Here is a 21,033-nt window from a genome sequence, read left to right as displayed (position 1 = left end):
GCGCCCATCTTGCCTTGGCTTTCCGCCTGAGGACGGGGGGAGCGCGTGTGGTGTGCTTGATTGCTTGCTTGCAGACACGAGCGAGGGAGGGAGGGTTAAAGAGTAGATCTCAGGCACCCACCCTGGCCGCCCAGAAAGGAAGGAACCAAGCGAGACGAGGGGACCGGACTGAACCGCTGCGGTGCGCTGTGCAGGGCAGAGCAGAGCACGCAGAGCAGAGCAGGGAAGGGACCGTTTGTGTGGACGATCTGTGTGTAGAGGGGTGCGGTGCATAAAGAGGGCAGGCCTGCCTGCGTGGGTGCCTTGAGACAGAGCGAAAAAAGAGCACAGGAAAGAAAAGAAAAGAAAAGAGAAAAGAGAAGAGAAGAGCGGAGGAATCGACGCAACAAATTTATAAACACAAACAACACTCCCACATCATCACCAACCACCATGCATCTCCCATCGCGTCTCCTCTCCCTCCTGCCCGCCCTCGCCGCCGCATCCCCCGTCAACCTCATCCCCCGCGCCGCTGCCAACCCCGGCTACTTCGTGCTCGCCGGCGACTCGACGACGGCGTCGCCGTCCGGCTCGGGCGGCGGCTGGGGCGACGGCTTCCTGGACAAGACGTTGACGGGCGGCGCGTCGGGGAAGAACTACGGACACAACGGCGCGACGACGGCGAGTTTTCGAGAGGACGGCGACTGGGACGAGGTGCTGGGGGAGATCAAGGATAACAAGGGGAGTAAGAGCGTTTGGGTGACGATACAGGTGTGTCTCTTTTGTCCCCTCGTTGTGTTGTTGGGGGATTTCTTCTTCTGTCGAGTTTGGGATTGGTCGCTGACGGAGAGCAGTTTGGCCACAACGACCAGAAAGACGACAGCGGCGTCACGCTCGAGCAGTACTCGGCCAACCTCAAGAAATTCGCCCAAGAAGTCAAGGACGCGGGCGGCAACCCAGTGAGCATCACCCCTTTCCAGATCTCCTCCCGCTTGCGCTAACCACACGCCACCCGGCCAGATCCTCATAACTCCGCTGTCGCGCCGCAGCTTCAGCGGCGGCAAGGTGAAGGAGGACTTGGCAGAGCAGCGCAGCGCCACGCTCGCCGTAGCGCAGGAGAATGGCGTCTTGGCGCTCGACTTGAACGAGGCGTCGGTCAGCTACCTCAACGCCATTGGCGAGGACAATGCGCACAGATATAACCGCGTCGACGACGACAATACGCATCTGAACGTGGCGGGCGGCGAAGTGTTTGGAAACATGGTGTCGTGGCTGATGAACAAGAGTGACAAGGCCAGCGAGTTGGGACAGTGGACGCAGCCCGAGGAGAAGATCGTGACGGCTTTTGAGGAGGGCACGTTTTACTTTCCGGGAGAGTCGTGAAGGAGTGCTCCATTCTAGAAAGATAGCAATAAGAGGCACCTCAAAGCAGGTACTTTGTCTGGCCGAAGAACGAAATTTCGGAAATACCACTGCTACACCTCAGACTCCCGAAGCAAACTTACACAGAAGTAGCTGGAATGCCATCCAGAGAATATCGGCATTTCCTCGACTGTTGAATTCCAGGCCATGAGCAGATGAATCAGCACACGTCGACTTAGCGCACGCTCAAGTCTTGACACGACATGGTTTGTTTGAAAACAACCTGGCCGTCTTGTCTTTTCGTAGTGAAACTGGTAGCTCGGCCGTCGACATCTGTGCCGACACCAGCGATCAGACGCGTCTGGCGATATCCCACGCCGCAAATGCAGGATCCATGCACAAGCTACCGGCTGCTTACAGACCTACCTCGAGAGGATGGTGGCCACAACTAGCCTCAGACAGGTCATGGCAGCGCAAAAGGCATCTGGAGCTGGCTTGTGCGTAGACTAATGCCGCGGCGGAGCAAGCCCTTGCGGGCCGTCAATCTGAGAGCCGCGTTTTGTCCTGGTTTCAGGTTGGCCGACTTGACAATGGATATGCAAAAGGTACACGGGAATGAAAGGTCGGCCATTTTGCGTCTCATCCGCGCTTCAGGCTCCGTAGACGCGTCGGGACATGCTGGCATGAGCCGCTGAAGCTCATTTTTGCAGGTGCAGGACTTCGCACCAGAGTCGAACTTCGTCGAAGGAAGGGTTTTCGTCGTTGCCAGGCTCCCGCATCGTCATGAATTCCTTGGCACCTGGGACGGCGAATTTGGACCAGATTTCTCGGACAGCAGCCTGTTTGGCTTGCAAGTCTGGCCGTTCCTCTCCAGCAGACTCGGTTTTGATCGTGGCGTCCTCGGGCTGGCCTGCAGATTGAATGCAAATGATTGTGCCCCGCGTGAGCATTTGGCCGCGCATCTCCCTCAACTCACCAATCCGGACTGTAAAATCTCCAGCGGTGTAGGACGTGCCCCCGGAAAGCTGGGATCCCATTCTGTACATCCACAGCGCGCCGAATTTGAGATTGAGCAGGTTGCTGTAGGGCTCCATTTGTGCAGGCGGGATGGCGATGATTGTGGCGTTGGGGTCTGCCTGGCCTCCGTTGGGCACAATGTGTACAAAGGCGCTCTCGGAATAGTGGCCGAGGAACAGGACATGCTGCAGAGTCGGGGGAGACTTGTCCGTGGGCGAGGTGGGCATGGAGCGGAAGAGGCGGTGATGCAGCTGGAAGGGGCCAGAGGGGGTGGGATCGTAGGCGCGAATAAAGCGGTCGACGAGGCTGGACAGCGCTGGGGCACTGGGGCCGGCGGGGATGAAGTAAATGCTGGAGGTTGGGTTAGCGACTGGAGACGACAGACAGAGGGGACGCACGCAGTGACCTGAGACATGACTTGGAGATGAAGCTGTCGTGGTGGAAAGTGAAACCTAGGCCATGTGCTGTGGGGAAGTGAGGTGGGAGCTCACGATAGCTTGCGGCGCGTGCAGTGGTGGAGGTCCGGTCGTCTTGGCGGGGACCAGCCATCCAGCGGCTGAGGACGTGGAGCTGCTCCACCATGCCTGACCGTATACACGGCCAACACGAGCAAATGTGGTCGGTCGTCATGTATGGCGGCGCCCATCGCTGCCATAGGGGGACACAAGGCTGTCCACGTCCACTGCTCGCTTCCCCACGACCCTTGTTGCTTGCTGCGTCACAGCCTCTTTGGTCGTTCTCCTGAACAACTCTCTTTCTCTTCTCCGTCTAGGGCATTTCCTACACCACCATCGTCGTCAATCCCCTTTCTCTCTTAATTCTGCATTCCTTTGCTCAGCTTCACCTCCCGCCAAGCTGCCCGGTCCGCCACCTCCGGTCCCAGGTCAAACCTACATCAACGCCAGGCCAAAACCGCCAAGCTCCCACTACTGTGACCCCGTCCTCACCATCGCTCTTCTTAAACCTGGCTTTCTCCAGTCGTTACCTATGCTCCCTCTTTCTCCCTCTAAATAGTCGCCCTCAACATGCCTCCCCGCAGGTCCACCCTGCTCCTCGTCACGGCCGTCTTCGCCATCCTCACTCTCTACCATGTTTCCAACCTATCCGTGCGGGAGCCGCCGAGCCCGGTACCGCTGCGCTCGTACGCGGATCGCGAGCTCCAAAAACCCATCCGCTGGGGATCCGTCACCGAAAAGTTCCCCGTAACTTCGTACCGGCCGCTGCCCACGGCGCGGCCCACCACCATTCCCAGGATTCAGTACGACCGTTTTGCTGGCGAGACGCCCGAGCACCGAATCGAAAGAGAGAGGCGGCTTTCCATTGTCAAGGAGACGTTTGTGCATTCGTGGGAAGGTTACAAAAAGTATGCCTGGCTGCAGGACGAGCTGGCTCCCTTGTCCGGCCAGTTTAAAAACACGTTTGGTGGGTGGGGCGCAACGCTGGTTGATTCACTCGATACCCTCTGGATAATGGGGTTGCATGACGAATTCGAAATGGCCGTCAAGGCGTTGAAGCGGATTGATTTTTCCACCTCGGACATGGGATACCTTAATGTTTTTGAGACGACCATTCGGTACCTGGGAGGGCTCTTGTCCGCATACGATTTGAGCGGGAAGAAGTACCCCATTCTGCTGCAAAAGGCGACGGAAATGGGCGAGATGCTATATCGCGCCTTTGACACGCCGAACCGGTTTCCCATAACGCGGTGGGATTGGAGGCGCAAGGGCGTCAACGGCGCGACGCAAGAAGCTGGCTCCTCTGCGGTCGTGGCCGAGATTGGATCCTTGAGCATGGAATTCACCCGGCTGTCCCAACTCACGGGCAACCCCAAGTACTACGACGCCATTGCGCGGATCACGGACGAATTCGAGGCGCAGCAGGACGACACCAAGGTCAAAGGGCTGTGGCCCATCAGCGTCAATCCGAGGAAGAAGAGTTTGACGTACGACCGATCCTTCACCTTTGGCGCCATGGCCGACTCGCTGTACGAATACCTCCCCAAGGAGTACCTGCTGCTCGGCGGCGTGGTGGAGCAGTACAAGCGCATGTTTATCGACGCCATAGAAGCGGCCAAAAAGCACATGTTCTTCCGGCCGCTGAACCCGCAAAACCTGGATCTCCTATTCTCGGGAACCATCCGCTATATGGCCGGCACCAAGGTCATCCTCGATCCCGAGGGTCAGCACTTGACGTGCTTCGCCGGCGGCATGGTCGGCATCGCGGCCAAGATATTCAATCGCCCTCAGGACCTCCAGGTCGCGCGCGCGCTGACCGACGGCTGCATCTGGGCGTACGAGTCGACGCCGACGGGCATCATGCCCGAGATCCTGCAAGTGGTGCCGTGCGACCAGCCGGGCGACGACGACTGCAAATGGAACCAGACGCGGTGGCACGAAGCCGTGGGCGAGCGCACGGGCAAGAAAGACCCCCAAGTCATCAAGGACTACATCGAAAGCCAGCACCTCCCGCCGGGCTTCACGGCCTACACCGACCCGCGCTACATGCTGCGGCCCGAGGCCATCGAGTCCGTCTTCATCATGTACCGCATCAGCGGCGACCAGGTCCTGCAGGACAAGGGCTGGAACATGTTCAAGGCCGTCGTCAACCACACGACGACCGACATTGGCAACGCCGCCATCAGCAACGTCGCCGACCCGGGCAACCCGGGCCAGGTCGACTCGTGCGAGAGCTTTTGGACCGCCGAGACGCTCAAGTATTACTATTTGCTGTTTAGCGAGCCCGACGTCGTCAGCTTGGATGAGTGGGTGTTTAACACGGAGGCGCATCCCTTTTTGAGGGCTCGTAGCTAGAACGGGCGGCAGCGTGGACTGCGGTTGATTGATGGGCATTTGGTCTGGCGTTTGGGCGCTTCCTTGGTTTGGAGAGACGGAGCGATTTGGGATTTGGCATAGGGTAGAAGCGCGAGTGGATTGCAGACGCCTGGGGCGGGGCAGGGCAGAGCAGGGCAGGGCAAATAAGAGCATCACCGAATGCATCATCATCATGACACTGTGTCCGGCTTCAATTTTCAAAACTGCTTCCTGCGTACTTAGCGAACGGGATGAGTCAGGTATTTCTTCATCTGCAGCTGGAACATTCTGTCCTGTTATTTCTTCCTCTATCCTTCTTGCCTCCGCCGCCAGAGCGATTCATTCTATATACAACATCTCCCCTCATTCTTCTCTGTCTCCACCCCATCACGCAAACTTGACCTCCTGGAACAAGCTCGCCCGCACCTGCAAAATGGCAACGAGCTCGAGGACGAACTGCTGCAGAATGACGACGTTGGTGAGCACGTGACCGAGGGTAACCTCCTTGACGATTTCCTCTTCCTCGGGGCCCTGCTCTGCGTCCGTGTGATGGTCGTCGTCGTTGTTGCCTTGGAGCGTGGTCTCCTCGGGCTGTTCGGCGGCGGCAGCGTTCCCATCATCTGGAGTTGCAGCAGCGTTCGGCGATCCATCAGCCCGCCCCTCGCTGTCGGCAACGTCATCCAGTTCAGCCCTGGCCTCCTCCTCCCTCTCCTCCTGAATGTCCGCCGCCCGCGCAGGCTTCTTCGGCTGCGGCTTCGCCCTGGCCGGGAACTTGACCGGGCGCTTGAGCACCTCGGCGTCCATGGGGACCTGCTTGAGAATCGTGCCGAGCGACGGGGCGCGGATGTGGGGGACGGTCCTGTTTGCGCCGGGGTAGGGACTGGCGCCGCGGCTGGCGTCGGGCGACATGGACGACGACGAGGACGTCTTCTTGGACGACGGCGCGGGCTCGAGCCACGGGGCCGTCGTCAGTTTGAAGGGCGGCGGGCGCCCGTCCGCGGCGCTGGTGAGCTTGCGGCCGCGGGGAGACTGCGAGCGGAAGGGACTGGCCGCGCCTTCCAGGACTTGCTTGCCGAACTGGGGCGTGAGGAAGCCGGCTGCTGGAGGCGGCGTTTCGGACGCGCGGCGGGGCATGGGATAAGGCGATGGGGGAGGGAAGTTGGCGGTGGAGCGCAGGGCCTCGTTGATCTCCTCGTGCATGCGGAAGGCTTGCTTGCGCGTTGCGACGTAGCCGTCAAAGTCTGGAATCTCTTTGCGGAGGCTCTCGAGCTGTTCCATGAGGCGTTTGAGTTGAGCCAGGAGCGATGGTGTGGCCTGCTTCGTCCATGATGGTTTCCTTCTTGCCTTGAAAATGTCGCGAAGGTCTTCATCTTCCTCTTCAAAAGTTTGGTTGGAGTCGAATTGGTACTTGGTTGGTTCCACGGCTAGCCAGCCTTCGAGTCGCATGTTGGGACAGGAAGCCAAGTTCACAATTGCGTCCGTGAGGCTGAGATTGGTGTCCACCGTATTCGTGAAGAAGTTGGAGAGAATCTTCATCAGGGACATGAACAGCGCGTCGTCGGAGTTGAGGTGATACAAGGGTTCGTCTTTGCGGGCTTCGGAGGCCAAATAGTCCACGGCAATCTGGCTTGGGAGGTTGAGACCATGGAGCGCAAGCATCTTCATGGAGCAAGGGTGCGATTCCAGCAGACTCATGACATCTTTCAGGAACGAATCGTACTCGGCATTGAGCGAAGATCCAGGCACCAGCACTTCAGCAACATCGAGATATGACTCGATTTCGGCGTTGAGCGCTCCCATTGTCCGTTGCGGATCTTTGTGGTGTACCTCGGTGACCCTGACGAGTGTGCCAGTTGCGTACTTGTGGTTCTTGCCCAGGATCGTTGTGACAAGTTTTAAAGCAGAAACGACAGTTTGCTGGTTTCGAGACTGGGTGCTGTTGAGCAAAAGATCGACCAAGTTGAAAAGCGACGGGTTCATGGTCTCGTCCTCTTCCGGGCGGGAAAGCAGCATGAGCGTTGACCGACGTTGTGAAACGGACGCAGATCTTTGGCGTCCAGCATTTTCGTCCGGGAGAGCCAGCAGGTAGCGCAGAATCATGTAGACCAGTTCGTGGTGGTCGAGTGCGTCCAGGATTTGTCTCAGGTAGTTTAGCACGGCAACAGATGAACCTCCGTCGACGTCGGAAGATTCAAGGAGGGACGGATATCTGAAAGGTCAGCACAACTCGTTTTTCTAGAGTAAGACGTACAGTAGCTGTTGCAGGAACAAGACTTGAAAGTGATCGATGAGCGTCTGCCGCACGTCGGGAGACCGGCAATGCTCGAGCACGTCCTGCCAAAAGGCGAGATACGAGAGGAAGGTGTCCAAGTGAGTGCGGAATCCTGGCGAGAAAATGCTCTCGGCATCATTAGGGAGGTGGTAGTCGGGATAATCGGAAAGCGTCAGAATGACTGGCCGGTCCTCCGGAGGATGCAAAACAGAGAGCTTCCGGCTGAGCTGGCTGTAGAGGGCACCAAGGCCGCTAGCCATGAGGGTCGCCAGATCGCTCTCGACAATCCATTGCTCCAATTCCCGCGACTTGGAAGCCGTCTCGAAGATGTAGAGCAGGCCCGTGCGCGCGAAATCGCCAATCCTCCCCTCGTGGTGGACGTGGTCGATGAGCTGGTAGCAGAGAGGAAAGTCTTCCTTTCGGATGATGCCCGCGAATCCAACCTTATTGAGAATTGCGGATCGCGTATCCGAATCGACCTTGCCGGTGGAGCTAAACCACACGGGCAGTATTTCAGGCTCCAACCGGATCTTGGCCGAGATGCCAAAGAGCAGTTCGACTATTTCCGCGTCCGTGTCTTCGCCGATGAGCAGCATGTTGGAGCTCGATATCTTGGAGACAAAGGTCATGAGGGCCTCGGCGAAGCGCTCATTGGCCAAAAAGTCCTCCTCTTCGCTGTCGATGAGGGCGCCGAAGACGGCCACGGCATCCCTGACCAGAGCTTCATTGTGTGATGTCGAGGCGATGCGAGATATGGCCGAGTAGATTTGGGAGGAAGACGCAAATTGTAGGCAGAGGTGGGGAGCGGGAGCGCGGGATTCTTCGTTGAGTATCGATGTCAGGCGCTGGAAGCTTGCTCGCAAGCTATCGAGAGCGGCCGGGTCGCCTGCGAGGGAGGTCGACTTGTGCCATGTGTTCTGGGAAAGCGTCAGCCATGTAATCAGAAGCAACATGTAATCAGAAGCAAGGGCGCCGCACGAGAATCTGGTTGTAGACGCGCTTGAAGCGTGCGAGTCGCTGCTGCGGATCGTTTTGGGTAGAGCGTTTCTTCTGCGCGCTGGTTCCGCCGATCAACCGAGTCCACTAGGAGTATGTGAGCATTCGCCGCAATCAAGGTTGGCATTGGCAAGAGGGCGTACAAAGTCCATGGCCGCGAACGACTGTCAGGCATGGTTGTCTTTGGGGGGTTCCAGCTTGTTGACGGAGGTCCACCGCAGCTGTCGGCCGGCGTTTCATTGGGTCCCGGAGCACGACCACACAGATCGCGTCCGTGAAGCATTTCTGAGGCAAAACACTCCCATTACTTGCTACTGACGGGGTATAACTAAAGACGCCAATGCTCCTCCGTTATGCGCGCCATGAAAATACACCGAAACCCCTCCTAATGCCACATGCTCCCACAACTCCAAATGTTACTGCTCACTGCGCCTTCAACGCTGCGTCCAGATGCCACTTCATGACCTGTTGAAACCTCGTCTTGGCGCCGCTTTCAATGACGTCGCCGTGGCAGGGGATTAGGCGCTCAAAGTCCCACTCGTTGATCTTGGCGATGCTCGCATTGAAAGCCTTCCTGTCCCCGCTGCTCACTCCATACCACAAGAAGCGCCTCTGGCCCATGGCCTCGCCTCGCATGTGTGTAAAGGTCGAGAAGAGCTTCGTCAAGATTCCAGAGCTTCCGTCGACGCCCGACTTGCTGTATTGCTCGGTCGCCGGCATGTTGAAGACCAAGTCGGCCTCGATCAGGGTGCGGGTGGGCTTGTGGTTGAAGACGAGCTCCTTGTTTGCGTGCGCGTGGACATATTCGTACTCGAATTCGGCGTCAAACTGCAAAGCGAGTTAGCATGCGCTGGGCGCCGCCGTTGCGCCGGAAAACGTACCTCGGGATCGACTGTGACCTCGTGCTTCTTGGTTGACTCGAACACCACGTGAAAGGGGACCTTTTCGTTCTTCTGCTTCTCGCGCTTCTCAGGGAGTGTCTCTGGGCCGAGTACTCGCGCATTGGGGTATTGTTGGTGCCACGGTCCGAGGAAGATGTGATGTTCGGCGTCGAGAGCCGTAATGTATTTGACCTCTCCCATGGACTCGACCTTCTTCTTGACTTCTTCAGTCAGCGCGACGGGCGAAAAGACGGCGAGGGATCCGTTTTGCAAGCGGACTGCATTGACTCTGTTAGCATTTGCGCAGACAGGGTGGAAAGACCTTCACAAACCTATGGTTCCTCTGCCTCCAATCTTGATGCGGCCAAAACGCGCAAAAGGAACCGAACAGGTGGTGATGACGTTGGGGACAACATCCCGAATGACCATGACGGTCTCTGGATTGGAGGGAACGAGTTTGGATGCCATGTTGAGATGCGAGTGTGGTGTGGCGGCGGAAAGAGGGAACGGCGCCCTATTTGTACGGGGATCGAGCGACGGAGCACGGGGAAGGAAGCGTCTCGAATGGTAAAGGCATCATTGCGAACGGTCGAGTCGCCAGCCGGAGCTATGGGAGCGAGCGGAGGCATCAGATTTGGAAAAGCAGTTGAATGGATTGTATCTTGACGTCACTGGCGCCATCCCGCCTTTGAGCCGAACCGGGAGCCCCTTGACGACCGACCTTCATCTCGGCGTCGACAAAAACTCCTCCAAGCCCGCAGCGAGACCGCGTTGCTTGCAAATGTTGCACCTCTCCAGCAGCTCTGGACTTGACATGTATTCCGAGCACGTCACAGGTTTTGTAAGCCGACCGGTCCCGTCACTTTGAATCGGACCATCCTCACGCGGAACACTCGACTTCCGGCTCCGGGTCTATTGTTGTCTGTATTCGCCGTCGTCGAATCATCTTTCATCCCTGTTGTTTCTCTTCTACCTATAGGCCCGTTTCAACTGGTGTCCCTTTATCACGATACATGGAGCTCAGCAGGCTCCACGTGCTGCGAATCGGTCGACGCACTCTTGCGGTCTTGTCCTTAGCCTTAATCGAACCGAGTCCTCTCCGTGCTCAGCGATTCCTGGCGTTGTTTCCATCTTGACCAAAACATGTTCCAGTCACCTCATCTTTCATTCTCCGCGCTCAGCTCAGCCATGAGACCTCCGGCATCCCTCCTCTTCGCGTCCTCTTCCAGTCGTCCAGAAATGTACTTTGCCAGGGCTTGGACCTTTGCCAATGCCACATTGGTGCACTGCAAGACTGCCACCGGATCAATTGCCTCGCCCCCGTATTTTGCGATTTGGCAAAGCTCCCCGAACTTGTTCATGGTGATGATGATTTCGCCCTCGCGCACCTGTTCCTCGGCCATGGTGGCGTCGACGACCATCGTTTCTCCGCCGTTGTAGTATGAAAATGTGACGCAAAGGGGATGGTGCAGCAAGGACAGCGGCACGGGCTCTCGTTCCCTCGGGCTGTACACGGTGACTTTTTCTCCTTCTACGGAGACGTCCGGCCGTCGGAAGTGCTGAAGCGCGGCGATGACCGCGATGCATGAGGCGTCAATGAGGCCTCCGTCATGGTCGAGAATATGTACGTCTGCTCTGACGGTGAAGCACTTGGAGCCAGCCACGATGCAGAGGGATTCTGTGTCTAGGGCGCCACTCCGACGAATGGCCTTTTCGAGGATGCGGGATAGGATTATCTCGGCGTCTGTCTGACTGCGGGTTCAGTTAGGGTGCTTTACGCCAGCTACACGGTTGAGCGCGACGTACCGGCCGACTTCAAAGGCGGGCGAGGCCATGGGCGAGAATTCGGTGCTGATGCTGAAGACGCCGTCGAATTTCCTGTCTGCGAAAGGCGCCGTTACGTCTGCCGAGACCCGAGCAAGAACTCTGCATGAAGTTTAGTAAAAAGCTTGCAGACATGCCGACAAGAGTTCTTACCGGGTCTTGCCCAGCTTCACGTCGGCAGCTCCATATTCGTCTCCAAACGAAAGGTCAAGGTCGCGGAATGCGTCGAATTTGCGGCCATCCAGACGGATGTTTTCCCCCAGAGCCTGGAGGATGAAGTCGCGCTCGTTCCTCGAAAGCTCGACTTCGCGCGGCATGATATAGGGGGGAAGCAACAAATTGCAAGGTGCTGTACAACAGTTGAAGCAAACGTCCTGCGGCGACGAGGCGGAGGAGCGGCGGGCGACTTTCGCGCTTGCCGACATTCACCCGGCCTCCGACAACCCGCTGCAGGTGAGGCCTTGCTACACCAAACATCTACATACAACTCCTCACCCTCCACCCACCATGACGACCGCTCACAGGCCCACGTTTGACCCGGTATGATCTTAGTCTATCAAGAGGAAACTTTCTCTAACAATGTTCAGGCTCGCGGCAAAGAGGCCCAGCGGGGTCCCGCCTACCACCAACGCCTTCTCCCGGCGCATATGACCCTCAAAACGCGCCAACCTGGTCAAGGAGGCATCGCCGATGAGCAACGCGACCTTCGCGCTGAGCTTCTCAAAGCCGAAGCTGCCCACTTTGCCAAGAAAAACGGCACGCCTGCTCTCACCGACGACGATGAATCAAGCACGGCTACGTCGAAGCGGCAACTGGAAGCTCCGCCTCTTGGCGAGGCCGAGCAAGAAGACGAACCACCCGAAGCAAAGCGGCGACGTCTCATATTGGAGGAAGCGCGGGATGTCGACGCCGATTCCGACGGATCCAACAGCGAGAGCAGCGACGAGGACGAAGACGATGATGACGACGAAGAGGATGAGACGGCCGAGTTGATGCGCGAGCTGGAGAAGATCAAAAGAGAGCGTGCGGAACAAAAGGCAAAGGAGGAGGCGGAGAAGTCAGCACAGGACCAAGAACAGCGCGAATTCGACATTGCGCGAGGCAACCCGTTGCTCAATCCTTCCGACTTCAACGTCAAGCGACGATGGGACGACGATGTCGTGTTCAAGAACCAGGCGCGTGGCACTGAAGACAAGAAACCCAAGGAGTTTGTGAACGACTTGCTTCGCTCCGACTTCCACAAGCGCTTCATGGTGAGTACTCTGCACTTGAAAAAGAGCTCTGCTGACACCATACAGAGCAAATACGTGCGCTGATAAAGCACTTCTGGATTTTGGCGTTCTTGGGCGGCTTTGGCATAGCATGGAGTTACTACCATCGATATTCTGACCAGCAAAGAAATCATGAAGAACATGGAGTTCACAGATGATGTAATCCCGCATCTCGACAGTCCGGTAGGGTAGACCGTTATCTGTGATCGACACAGCGAGAGAGCTGGAAATATCACATCGATCCTCGATGACGCCCTCTCATGGCGCACACATTCATCGCGACGAGCGCTATTCTAGTACAAGAATCATCCAACGAATTTCACGGGCCAAAGATAAGGTATTGCTGTTGCAAATCGAAAGCGCCTTGAACCCTGCTCAATGGTCGACGAGCCCTGGCAAAGCTTCCCTTTTCCCCGCATGTGGCTGCTGGTCCATCTTCTGATTTCGTCCCGATAGTCAGACGTCTTTCTATTTGTCGACGCGTTTGCCCATTAGATCATCGTCTCACCAAGTCTCATTCTATAAAGTGTGCGGCCTCCTTACCATTCTGGCCGGGTTTGGTTTGCATGCAACTACACCTCGAGTATTCTTTGACACTAAGCGCTGCAGCACGTCCGGCATGGACAAGACTACCTCCCCCGAAAGCAGTTCGTATGGCTCGCGAACTGGCAGCGCCGCCTACTCTGGGGGCACGCGTTACGGTAGCGGAACTACGAGTGGAGCTGGCTTTGGCAACAAGACGGGAAGCTTTCCACCGTCGGACAAGCATGGTACGTGTCCAGCTTCATGAATGCAAACAGCCAAGTAATGCGTACAGACTCTACCTTGGGGAAACTGATGGAAAAAGCCGGTGGCATCTTGAAGAATAGCAGTCTGGAAGCAAAGGGACTCCACAAACGCGAAGAGGCTGGATTTTCTCATGGAAAGAAGGGAGAGGTTGCGGAGCCTGGGAGGAATGACGCGAGCTAGGCCACAAGCGGCAGTTCAACAACCTCGGTGCTCCTAACCGATTGCGACAAACATCATCGACGATTTCAGCGGATTCGTCGACGAGGAAAGACTCCACGGTGTCGTTCGTACAACGCAGGATTCATGTCAGCTCGCACGAGGCGAGGTCTCAGCATCATCGGGCGAAACAATGTCCACGATCTTTGGAGACTGCAAGAAGGCCGTTTACCCCACAGACTGGATCCTGATTCTTTCTGGCTCAATTGTCGGATCCACCTTACAGTCTAGTCCTCTGGATGAATAGACAAATCCAAATTATTTGGAACAGTCCGCCTTCCATGCATGATTTGGGAGAGCCGAACGGCACGAATCGAATGGCTTACGCGTGATGCACAAAGAGGAAAGACATTCTTCTGGTGGTTTACCGAGGTGGCAGTGTCATGCTCCGAATCCCTCGTCAATGCGTGTGATCTCAGCTAACGGTTGTTCTAGACTTCTCATGACGACTTCCATGACATGCGCCTATCCCGTGGACATCCAATTCAATTTTCAAAAGCCCACCAATAAATCCCTCCAAGCCTCACTGCAAGAACAAGAGTAGAGTGCTTTCAAGAGTTGAATGGGATGTTTGAAACCAGGTGCCTGGTGTCGACACCTGAAAGAAAACGGCGACGAGCGTTTCCTCACTTGGAAAGCCATGAGGGAACCAAACGCGCGTAATAATTGTCGGAACACGAAGGCAGTTCTGGAATGGAGGTCATCCTCCGCAAAAAGACAACTCGATCCCTTTGTACCACCATCCTGGATCGTCCTACGCCACGTCCCACTTCGTCATGCTGACCATCCAATCAATACACCTAGCGTGCTTGTTCTTTCTATTCGCACTCCATCTTTGCGCGGGTCCATCGCTGAAAGGGGCAATAGCGACGCGCATTCGCGTTCGCAGCCGGCCACGGTGACGTCTGATTCCAGACGCAGTGGTCCAGCATCCAAATCTATATATCATCATCAACCCAAGTCGCTGTCGTCGACGGTGGAGGCTGTTTTCACTGAGCTGCCCCAAACGAAACCCTTCAATCACGAACCCACAGTGCGACTATCATGATGGACCGGGTCCTCACCTTTGCTATTCTTCTCGGCTGCGCCGTGGCCGCGCCGCACGATCTCACGAGCGGCACTTTTACCAGCACCCAAGTGGCGCGGGGGTACATGCTCAGAAATGGGCCCATTCAAATGGCGAATGCCTACAACAAATTTGGCGGGACGATGCCGGCGGACGTCAAGGCCGCTTCGGGCAAGGCGTTTGCTAAGCTTGCGGCTTCTGGCTCCAGCTCGCGGCTGTTCGTGCGCGATGTCGCTGCTGTTTCTGAGGACGACTACGACACCCTGTACCTGTCACCCGTGACGGTTGGATCTAGTGTCATGCAGCTTATTTTCGACACCGGATCATCTGATCTGTAAGTCTTTGTGAAAGTCTTGATATACTTTTGCTCACCCTCTAGGTGGGTCTTCTCAAATCTGATGCCCGTGTCGCAACAACTCGGTCAGCATCTGTATAACCCGACGGTGTCTGGGAGACTCATACCCGGAAGCTGGAGCATCACCTACGGCGACGGTAGTGCAGGCGCTGGCCAGGTCTATGCTGACAGGGTCGCTGTCGGCGAAGTCACTGCCACCGCACAAGCCGTCGAAGCAGCAACTAGCGCTTCGAGCCTCTTTCTGCAAGACACCGCCAGCGACGGCGTCTTGGGCCTGGCAGCCAGCGCCCTCAACTCAGTTCGCCCCACCAAACAGCAAACCTTCTTGGACACGGCCAAAATAAAGCTCTTCACCGCAAACCTCAGGAAAACCGTACCTGGCACATACACCTTTGGCTTCATCAACTCGTCTCTCTACACCGGACCCATCACTTACACGCCTGTCGCTCCGGCCAACAGGCAGCAGACGGGGTTCTGGGCCTTCAACATCACCGGCTACTCGGTCGGCAGGGGCGCCGTCACGACCAAACCCATCTCCGCCATCGCCGACACCGGAACGAGCCTGGCGTACCTCCCTCAGGACGTGGCAGCCGCCTTCTACAACCAGATCCCTGGTGCCAGCTACAGCGCGACGTACGGCGGCTTCATCCTGCCCTGCAGCGCCACGCCGCCCACGTTCAACTTCCAGGTCAGCGGCGTGCTGCAAACGATCCCCGGATTCTATCTCGTCTACGGCCCGGTGGACTACGACGGCAATTGTTTTGGAGGTCTGCAGTCGAGCGCTGGCATGCCGTTCAACGTCATCGGCGCCATCGTCTTGAAGAGTCAGTTTGTCGTCTTTGACAATTCGACTATTCCGGCTCGCATTGGATGGGCGAAGCAGCCGGGTGTTGTGTATAGCTGAGCTGGTAGCTTTGTCGACGCTGTGGGGAGAAGGGCTGGTGCGTAGTGCCGCACTGTAGCCCTCTTGCACTCCCACGCTGGCCGTGAAGTAACAAACAAAATGCAAAGAATTTGAACAAACTTTCCTGCCTTCCCCCAAGTGGAAAATACTCCGACGTCTCACCATTCACTTACAATGGTTGGAAAAAAGTGGTTTGACCTTTTCTCCCTGACTGAGTCCGCCAGACCATTTCCTCCCAGCAAGGGGGATGTACAAGCACATTTGTGCATTATGAAATCCATGCCACCAACAGACCTAAATGTCGGCGGGCCAGGCTGCGCAGTAATCTGAAAACTCGAGTTTCGCCTTGTGGGTATCTATGCCGTACCAGATTAAAAAAGACAAAAAGATATCCAACATTGGCCAGACAAGAAAAAGCCAACTAGCTGTCCCCCTGCCGACTTGACGCACGCTCCGCACTGCTCAATCGTACTCTCTCCGGCACTCTTACCTCCCTCACATATGTCAAAAGATTCTTCTGCTCCAGCGGCTTCCCATCGCTCTCTATCGGGCTGTCCAAATGGTCAAACTGCAGCACCTGGCCCTGCAACTCCTGGCCCTCGGCCTCGGGCGACTCGTCAATATGCGGCAGCGGCGTCGGCGTGAACAGCGACTTGTTGAGCGGCGTGGAGCGGCGCCGTGTGCTGCGGCTGTTGCTGCTGCCGGGGCGCGTGAAGAACTGGGCGAGCAGCGGGCGGAGGGAGGGCAGGCACCCGCACATGAGGCAAACGTGCAGCTCGACCATGCTCCACATGGCGGGCATGGAGTTGGCGTAGCCGGGGTCGCCGGAGCGCATGGCGATGACGACAGCGTAGAGGCGGACGATGGACATGGCGCATGCACTGCAGGCGTTCTGTTAGCCATGACGATGTATTGTTTCGTGCCGCGCAAGTTGATGGTGGGTTGAGGACTGACAAGCCACCTAGAATAAAGACGCCCAGCAGTCCCAGCTTCTGCGACAGCGGCAGACGCAGTTCGTTGAGCGCCGGCACGGGTATGACGACAATGGCAAGTCCGAGAAATATGTTGAAGCCGCCAAAGACATAGTAGTACGGTTCGATTTCGAAGCAGCGACCCTTTCCGCTGCGGTCCCAAAAGTAGTGGACGGGATGGCACTGGAAGATTGTGACGCAGAGCCCTTGGATGCTGTATACCGCGACGATCCACATGAAGAGCTTCGTCACTATCGTCGTGCGCCGCCCAATGAAGATGCGGAGATATTGCGCAAGGATGGAAAGTTTGGCGAAACCTAACGCGATGATGTACAGCCAAATGGACAGCCAGAAACTGGTCGTATTCAGCAATCGCTCCACATTCGGGAATGGCGCCGCGATGTAGCTTACTACAGAGCTTGTTTTCGCAGGTCGTCTGGTGATAGAGTGTCGGAGTGGTAACCCATGCCATGTTCGGCTTCTGTTCGAATCTCTCAGCCAACCGTTCTCAGTTGAGGAGCAGCGTGAGGACTGACGCATGGAAACGACAGCAGTTGTGGGAACGCTCGCAATGAAAGAGAGGAGGGCAAAGTTGTCATCCCATCCGATCCGACGCATGCGAAGCCTCGTCCCGACCTTGAGGACGAGCACGACGAATGCCAGAATCGATATCAGGATGACGACCGAGAGACAGCGCCGCGCGGAGGGCGCGAACTCCATGGTCTCGATCGCCAGGAGAAGAAAAACTGCGTAGTGACACCGAAGAAGCAGTCGACGTCGTCAGGCCGTGGCGAGATGTTGAGAAGAAGGAGGTGATTGTTCAGGAAAGTGCATACCACACCTCCTCCACCTCCTCTTCCTGCACCAACCGCACCTGCCGGCCGCGTAGCTGCAAGATGCAACTCACCTTGCATTCCCTGTGTCGTTTCAGCGCGCGGCCGGGATAACGTTTGCTGCCGTGCCTCGCGGCACCAGGGTTGAGCCAGAAGTCTTGGGAAATTCAAACCACGCGTGGAACCTCTTTTCCCAAATAAGCTCGACCTCGGGCCACATCCACCGCGATTTGACGATGGCGCTTCGTCTTGCGGCGCCGCTCGACCTCGATTAGTCGCAGTTGTGAGAGGTAGGAGCTGCGACCGCTGCGTCGTCAGTGGTTCATTGCCGCACAAGGTTGACGCCCATGCACGGATTGGGCCAGCAGAAATTCAAATTGAAGAAGCCAATCGCTCAGGGTGATGGTCGCAGGGATGCAGCCGCCTCTGACGAGTGGAGGGCTGAACGGCGTTGCAGGAATATCAACCCATGCCCGGTTAATATCATATGCCTTAGGTGAATCTTGGCTCAAGACCCGTTCTCGACGCAACTGCCGATTGATCGCGTCCCACCTGGCTGGGCTACTCTCTTGAGCGAAACGTTCTCACTTATCATACTTCAGTTCGAGAGAAGTATCTTGTGGTTCGACGAGCTTGTGCACACTGGACGCGTTCCCGCAAAGGAAATGGCATGCGCTGGCTTGGCAATTCTGAACTCAATTGGGGCCAAGGATTGATATACCTCGGCTCGAGCTTGTATGCGCTCTATGCGCCTCAAGACGACGCTCTCTATCAGTCTTCAAGTTAAGGCGTTTGCTTCCGTCGGAGTGGTTTATCGTTTACTTCTATGTAGAGTTGAGATTCCCTCTTATAAGTATTATATTTGCCACAATGCGAGTCCGCGCAACCGAAGGAGAATGGTACTTTCATACTTGCCGCCGTTGTACCCCTCGAAACATCGTTACGGTCAAACGACTTCTGCAATGCCTCCTGGCGGAACCGAGTTAGGGAACCAGGCCATACTGGCCAAGATCGACAAGCTGAGAGAGCTAAACGTTGGCGCGATAATTCCGCTGCCCCAGGTAAGTCAGGGGAGTGTGCTGATATTCAGTCTGTTGATGCTTTGCCAGCTTGTTGTCGTGGGGGACCAGTCATCAGGAAAAAGCTCAGTCTTAGAAAGTCTGACAGGCTTCTCTTTCCCTCGCGCCCCTGGGCTCTGCACTCGCTATGCAACGCAGATAACATGCTGTCGAGAGGCGGAGAGTGGCATTCTCGTGACAATCATCCCTCGTCCTGATGCAGATGAGACTCTCAAGGCCAAGCTTCTTCAGTTCAAGCGCCACTTGACTAGTATTGACGGCAACAGTCTCGCCAAAGTCTTTGAAGAGGTTTGTGGCAGCCGGATGGTACGGAAATGGCTCTCTGCGAACTGATGACATTTCTAGGCCAACAGTGCCATGGGTATCCGGATGGGTGATAAAAACGTCGACCATGGAGCTTTCAGTCAGGATATCCTCAAAATCGAGATCAGTGGGCCTGATGTGAGTCTTTGCTGACTTCATAGTTCTCCGTTTAGCTTAAACTTCAAAAGCAACAGCATCTGACTGTCATTGACGTTCCGGGTATTTTCCGTGTCCCTACACCAGGTGCGTGGTCAGCTCCCCGAGGTTGGACATCTTCCATTGACAAGCTGCGCAGGACTTACCACGGAAAGCGACATTGTCCTCATCGAGAACATGGTCAAGTCGTACATGGCGAATCCACGAACCATGTAAGTGCGGCGATTCTTGCTTGGTGACAGGAGTGGCTCACTTGAAGTAGCAACCTCGCAGTCATACCCTGCAACGTCGACATAGCGACCCAGGAGATCCTCAAGCTTGCGGAGCGAGCCGACCCTGAGGGCATCCGAACGATGGGCGTGCTCACCAAACCAGATCTCGCCACAGAGACAGCCACGAAAGGGGCAATCGTTGACTTGGTTCTCGGAAAACAGAGCATTCTCAGACTCGGATACTACGTGGTCAAGAATCGCAGTGCGGACGACAATGCGTCGACGCTTGCGGAGAGAGCTGCTGCCGAAGAGGCATTCTTCACGGCGCCTGCTTGGTCGCCCATTGCCGACCGCTGCGGAACCACGGCCCTCAAGCGCAAAGTCCGCGAGCTGCTTATGCACATCTCCAAGCAGGAACTGCCCCACGTCAAGACGGACACGGAGCAGCGCCTGCGTCAACGTCGGGCTGAACTGGAAGATATGGGGCCGTCCAGAGCGGACTCGAATGCGCAGAGGATACATCTGGGCAAACTGGCCTCGAGATTCCAGGCCATCACCCAAGCCGCCTTGAGCGGGTACTACGCTGGTGACGGCATCTTCAAGAGGTTGCCGAACCTGAAGCTGATCACCCAGATCATGAAGTTGAACGAAGTCTTTTCTGACATTTTCTGGAAAAGAGGTCACAAGCAGCACTTTGAGGCTGCGTGGAACGATGAGGGAGAAAGCCCCTTGGGATGCAATGTCGACCAGCTTCCTTTCAAGATCCCCATCGGAAAGTACCCCGAACTTGGGACTATCACATACACAGAAGATTACCAATGTCCGAAGCCTTTAAAGGGGCCACTCATGACCCATATCAAGGAGGTTTATGAATCGAGCCGCGGACCAGAGCTCGGAACAGTAGGGATCTTTAGCTACGTTGCTTTAGGAAACCCATCGCTAATAGGTTCGGGCGTAGTTTGGCGGCACAATTCTTGCTACGGTTTTCGAGGACCAGTCCGAGAAGTGGGAGCCACTTGCTTTTTCACACGCGAGCAACGTGATCACACTAGTACATGAGTACATCTTCCAGCTTCTCACCGAGATGTGCCCTGAAAAGTCGGTCAGAGATAATCTCTGGGACACCATTCTTCTCGACAAGTTGATTGATACGTACCAACGAGCGATGGAACACACTCGGTTCCTTCTGAATATCGAGCGTGGAGGTACACCCAACACATTCAACCACTACTTCAATGCCAACCTCCAGAAGAAGCGTGGCGAGCGTTTGAGCCAAAATTTCAAGGCCATGGCAATCTCTTTACACCTCGATTCAAAAGAAAAATACGTGCCTTTGAGCAAAATTGGCCAACACGCTGTCGACAAGGACAACGGAGAGCAAGTGTGCGAGGACATCCTTGATACTCTCATGAGCTATTACAAGGTATCCCGCAAACGCTTCGTCGACGTCATCTGCCAGCAAGTCGTCTTCCACCTGCTGCTCGAGGGCGACGGCAGCCCGCTCAAAGTCTTCGACCCCGAGCTGATCATGAGCTTGGGGGAAGAGCAGCTCGAGCAGATTGCCGGCGAGGACGAGGCGTCGAAGCATCAAAGGCAGGTCCTGAAGAGAGAAGTCGAGAGCCTAGAGGCCGCTTTGAAAGTCTTGCGTTCTTGATTTGCGGCAGGTCCTGTAGAGGGCTGGAGTGTTTAGAGGGCGCGTCAAAGGTCCTACGGTCTTGAATTTGCGGCAGGTCCCGC

General features: G+C 56.2%; 10 protein-coding genes across 10 annotated transcripts; 5 read left to right on the top strand and 5 right to left on the bottom strand.

Annotated features, from left to right (window-relative positions):
* Positions 1–68: 68 nt before the first annotated feature.
* J3D65DRAFT_147909 (putative esterase) lies at positions 69–1,483 on the top strand. The gene is made up of 3 exons (XM_066794058.1): positions 69–750; positions 834–938; positions 1,000–1,483. The coding sequence occupies exons 1-3, from the start codon at positions 433–435 to the stop codon at positions 1,360–1,362; spliced, it is 786 nt and encodes a 261-aa protein (XP_066650414.1). The 5' UTR covers positions 69–432; the 3' UTR covers positions 1,363–1,483.
* Positions 1,484–1,916: 433 nt separating this feature from the next.
* Positions 1,917–3,108, bottom strand: J3D65DRAFT_147975 (mediator complex, subunit Med20). The gene is made up of 3 exons (XM_066794061.1): positions 2,850–3,108; positions 2,757–2,788; positions 1,917–2,709 (listed from the first exon to the last, which is right to left on the bottom strand). The coding sequence occupies exons 2-3, from the start codon at positions 2,771–2,773 to the stop codon at positions 2,040–2,042; spliced, it is 687 nt and encodes a 228-aa protein (XP_066650413.1). The 5' UTR covers positions 2,774–2,788; positions 2,850–3,108; the 3' UTR covers positions 1,917–2,039.
* On the top strand, positions 3,109–5,361 carry J3D65DRAFT_147974 (class I alpha-mannosidase-like protein). The gene has a single exon (XM_066794060.1). The coding sequence runs from the start codon at positions 3,384–3,386 to the stop codon at positions 5,166–5,168; it is 1,785 nt and encodes a 594-aa protein (XP_066650412.1). The 5' UTR covers positions 3,109–3,383; the 3' UTR covers positions 5,169–5,361.
* Positions 5,362–5,397: 36 nt separating this feature from the next.
* J3D65DRAFT_640402 (Retinoic acid induced 16-like protein-domain-containing protein) lies at positions 5,398–8,631 on the bottom strand. The gene is made up of 4 exons (XM_066801787.1): positions 8,580–8,631; positions 8,419–8,523; positions 7,420–8,357; positions 5,398–7,377 (listed from the first exon to the last, which is right to left on the bottom strand). Exons 1-4 carry the CDS (start codon positions 8,586–8,588, stop codon positions 5,556–5,558), a joined length of 2,874 nt encoding a protein of 957 aa, XP_066650411.1. The 5' UTR covers positions 8,589–8,631; the 3' UTR covers positions 5,398–5,555.
* Positions 8,632–8,859: 228 nt separating this feature from the next.
* On the bottom strand, positions 8,860–9,785 carry J3D65DRAFT_561212 (uncharacterized protein; the record flags this gene model as incomplete). The annotated part of the gene is made up of 3 exons (XM_066797508.1): positions 8,860–9,264; positions 9,318–9,595; positions 9,650–9,785. The coding sequence occupies 3 exons, from the start codon at positions 9,783–9,785 to the stop codon at positions 8,860–8,862; spliced, it is 819 nt and encodes a 272-aa protein (XP_066650410.1).
* Positions 9,786–10,129: 344 nt separating this feature from the next.
* On the bottom strand, positions 10,130–11,517 carry J3D65DRAFT_147953 (ribosomal protein S5 domain 2-type protein). The gene is made up of 3 exons (XM_066794059.1): positions 11,295–11,517; positions 11,124–11,243; positions 10,130–11,069 (listed from the first exon to the last, which is right to left on the bottom strand). The coding sequence occupies exons 1-3, from the start codon at positions 11,456–11,458 to the stop codon at positions 10,475–10,477; spliced, it is 879 nt and encodes a 292-aa protein (XP_066650409.1). The 5' UTR covers positions 11,459–11,517; the 3' UTR covers positions 10,130–10,474.
* Positions 11,518–11,648: 131 nt separating this feature from the next.
* Positions 11,649–12,457, top strand: J3D65DRAFT_648330 (Cwf15/Cwc15 cell cycle control family protein; the record flags this gene model as incomplete). Its single annotated transcript, XM_066802382.1, has 3 exons — positions 11,649–11,681; positions 11,729–12,394; positions 12,440–12,457. 3 exons carry the CDS (start codon positions 11,649–11,651, stop codon positions 12,455–12,457), a joined length of 717 nt encoding a protein of 238 aa, XP_066650408.1.
* Positions 12,458–14,461: 2,004 nt separating this feature from the next.
* Positions 14,462–15,742, top strand: J3D65DRAFT_671953 (aspartic peptidase domain-containing protein; the record flags this gene model as incomplete). Its single annotated transcript, XM_066803435.1, has 2 exons — positions 14,462–14,817; positions 14,863–15,742. 2 exons carry the CDS (start codon positions 14,462–14,464, stop codon positions 15,740–15,742), a joined length of 1,236 nt encoding a protein of 411 aa, XP_066650407.1.
* A 294-nt stretch (positions 15,743–16,036) lies between these two features.
* J3D65DRAFT_671952 (uncharacterized protein) lies at positions 16,037–17,433 on the bottom strand (the record flags this gene model as incomplete). The annotated part of the gene is made up of 5 exons (XM_066803434.1): positions 16,037–16,087; positions 16,233–16,623; positions 16,697–17,068; positions 17,125–17,194; positions 17,250–17,433. The coding sequence occupies 5 exons, from the start codon at positions 17,431–17,433 to the stop codon at positions 16,037–16,039; spliced, it is 1,068 nt and encodes a 355-aa protein (XP_066650406.1).
* Positions 17,434–18,508: 1,075 nt separating this feature from the next.
* J3D65DRAFT_653795 (interferon-induced GTP-binding protein Mx2) lies at positions 18,509–20,950 on the top strand (the record flags this gene model as incomplete). The annotated part of the gene is made up of 7 exons (XM_066802472.1): positions 18,509–18,607; positions 18,656–18,913; positions 18,971–19,066; positions 19,117–19,171; positions 19,224–19,296; positions 19,347–20,196; positions 20,255–20,950. 7 exons carry the CDS (start codon positions 18,509–18,511, stop codon positions 20,948–20,950), a joined length of 2,127 nt encoding a protein of 708 aa, XP_066650405.1.
* Positions 20,951–21,033: the final 83 nt, after the last annotated feature.

This window comes from Phyllosticta citribraziliensis (assembly GCF_038025025.1).
Source record: "Phyllosticta citribraziliensis strain CPC 17464 chromosome Unknown J3D65scaffold_14, whole genome shotgun sequence".
Classification (NCBI taxonomy): domain Eukaryota; kingdom Fungi; phylum Ascomycota; class Dothideomycetes; order Botryosphaeriales; family Phyllostictaceae; genus Phyllosticta; species Phyllosticta citribraziliensis.
The sequence above is the reverse complement of the archived record's forward strand: the minus strand, read 5'-3'. Positions and strand labels throughout refer to the sequence as shown.

Coding starts and splice junctions, on each gene's coding strand:
- J3D65DRAFT_147909 (XM_066794058.1), top strand. CDS start 433: ATGCATCTCCCATCGCGTCTCCTCTCCCTCCTGCCCGCCCTCGCCGCC. Junction 751..833: donor GCGTTTGGGTGACGATACAG/GTGTGTCTCTTT, acceptor GACGGAGAGCAG/TTTGGCCACAACGACCAGAA. Junction 939..999: donor AGGACGCGGGCGGCAACCCA/GTGAGCATCACC, acceptor CCACCCGGCCAG/ATCCTCATAACTCCGCTGTC.
- J3D65DRAFT_147974 (XM_066794060.1), top strand. CDS start 3,384: ATGCCTCCCCGCAGGTCCACCCTGCTCCTCGTCACGGCCGTCTTCGCC.
- J3D65DRAFT_640402 (XM_066801787.1), bottom strand. Junction 8,358..8,418: donor GCGTCTACAACCAGATTCTC/GTGCGGCGCCCT, acceptor ACGCTTTCCCAG/AACACATGGCACAAGTCGAC. Junction 7,378..7,419: donor TTGTTCCTGCAACAGCTACT/GTACGTCTTACT, acceptor CTGACCTTTCAG/ATATCCGTCCCTCCTTGAAT.
- J3D65DRAFT_147953 (XM_066794059.1), bottom strand. CDS start 11,458: ATGCCGCGCGAAGTCGAGCTTTCGAGGAACGAGCGCGACTTCATCCTC. Junction 11,244..11,294: donor GTGAAGCTGGGCAAGACCCG/GTAAGAACTCTT, acceptor AACTTCATGCAG/AGTTCTTGCTCGGGTCTCGG. Junction 11,070..11,123: donor CCCGCCTTTGAAGTCGGCCG/GTACGTCGCGCT, acceptor CTGAACCCGCAG/TCAGACAGACGCCGAGATAA.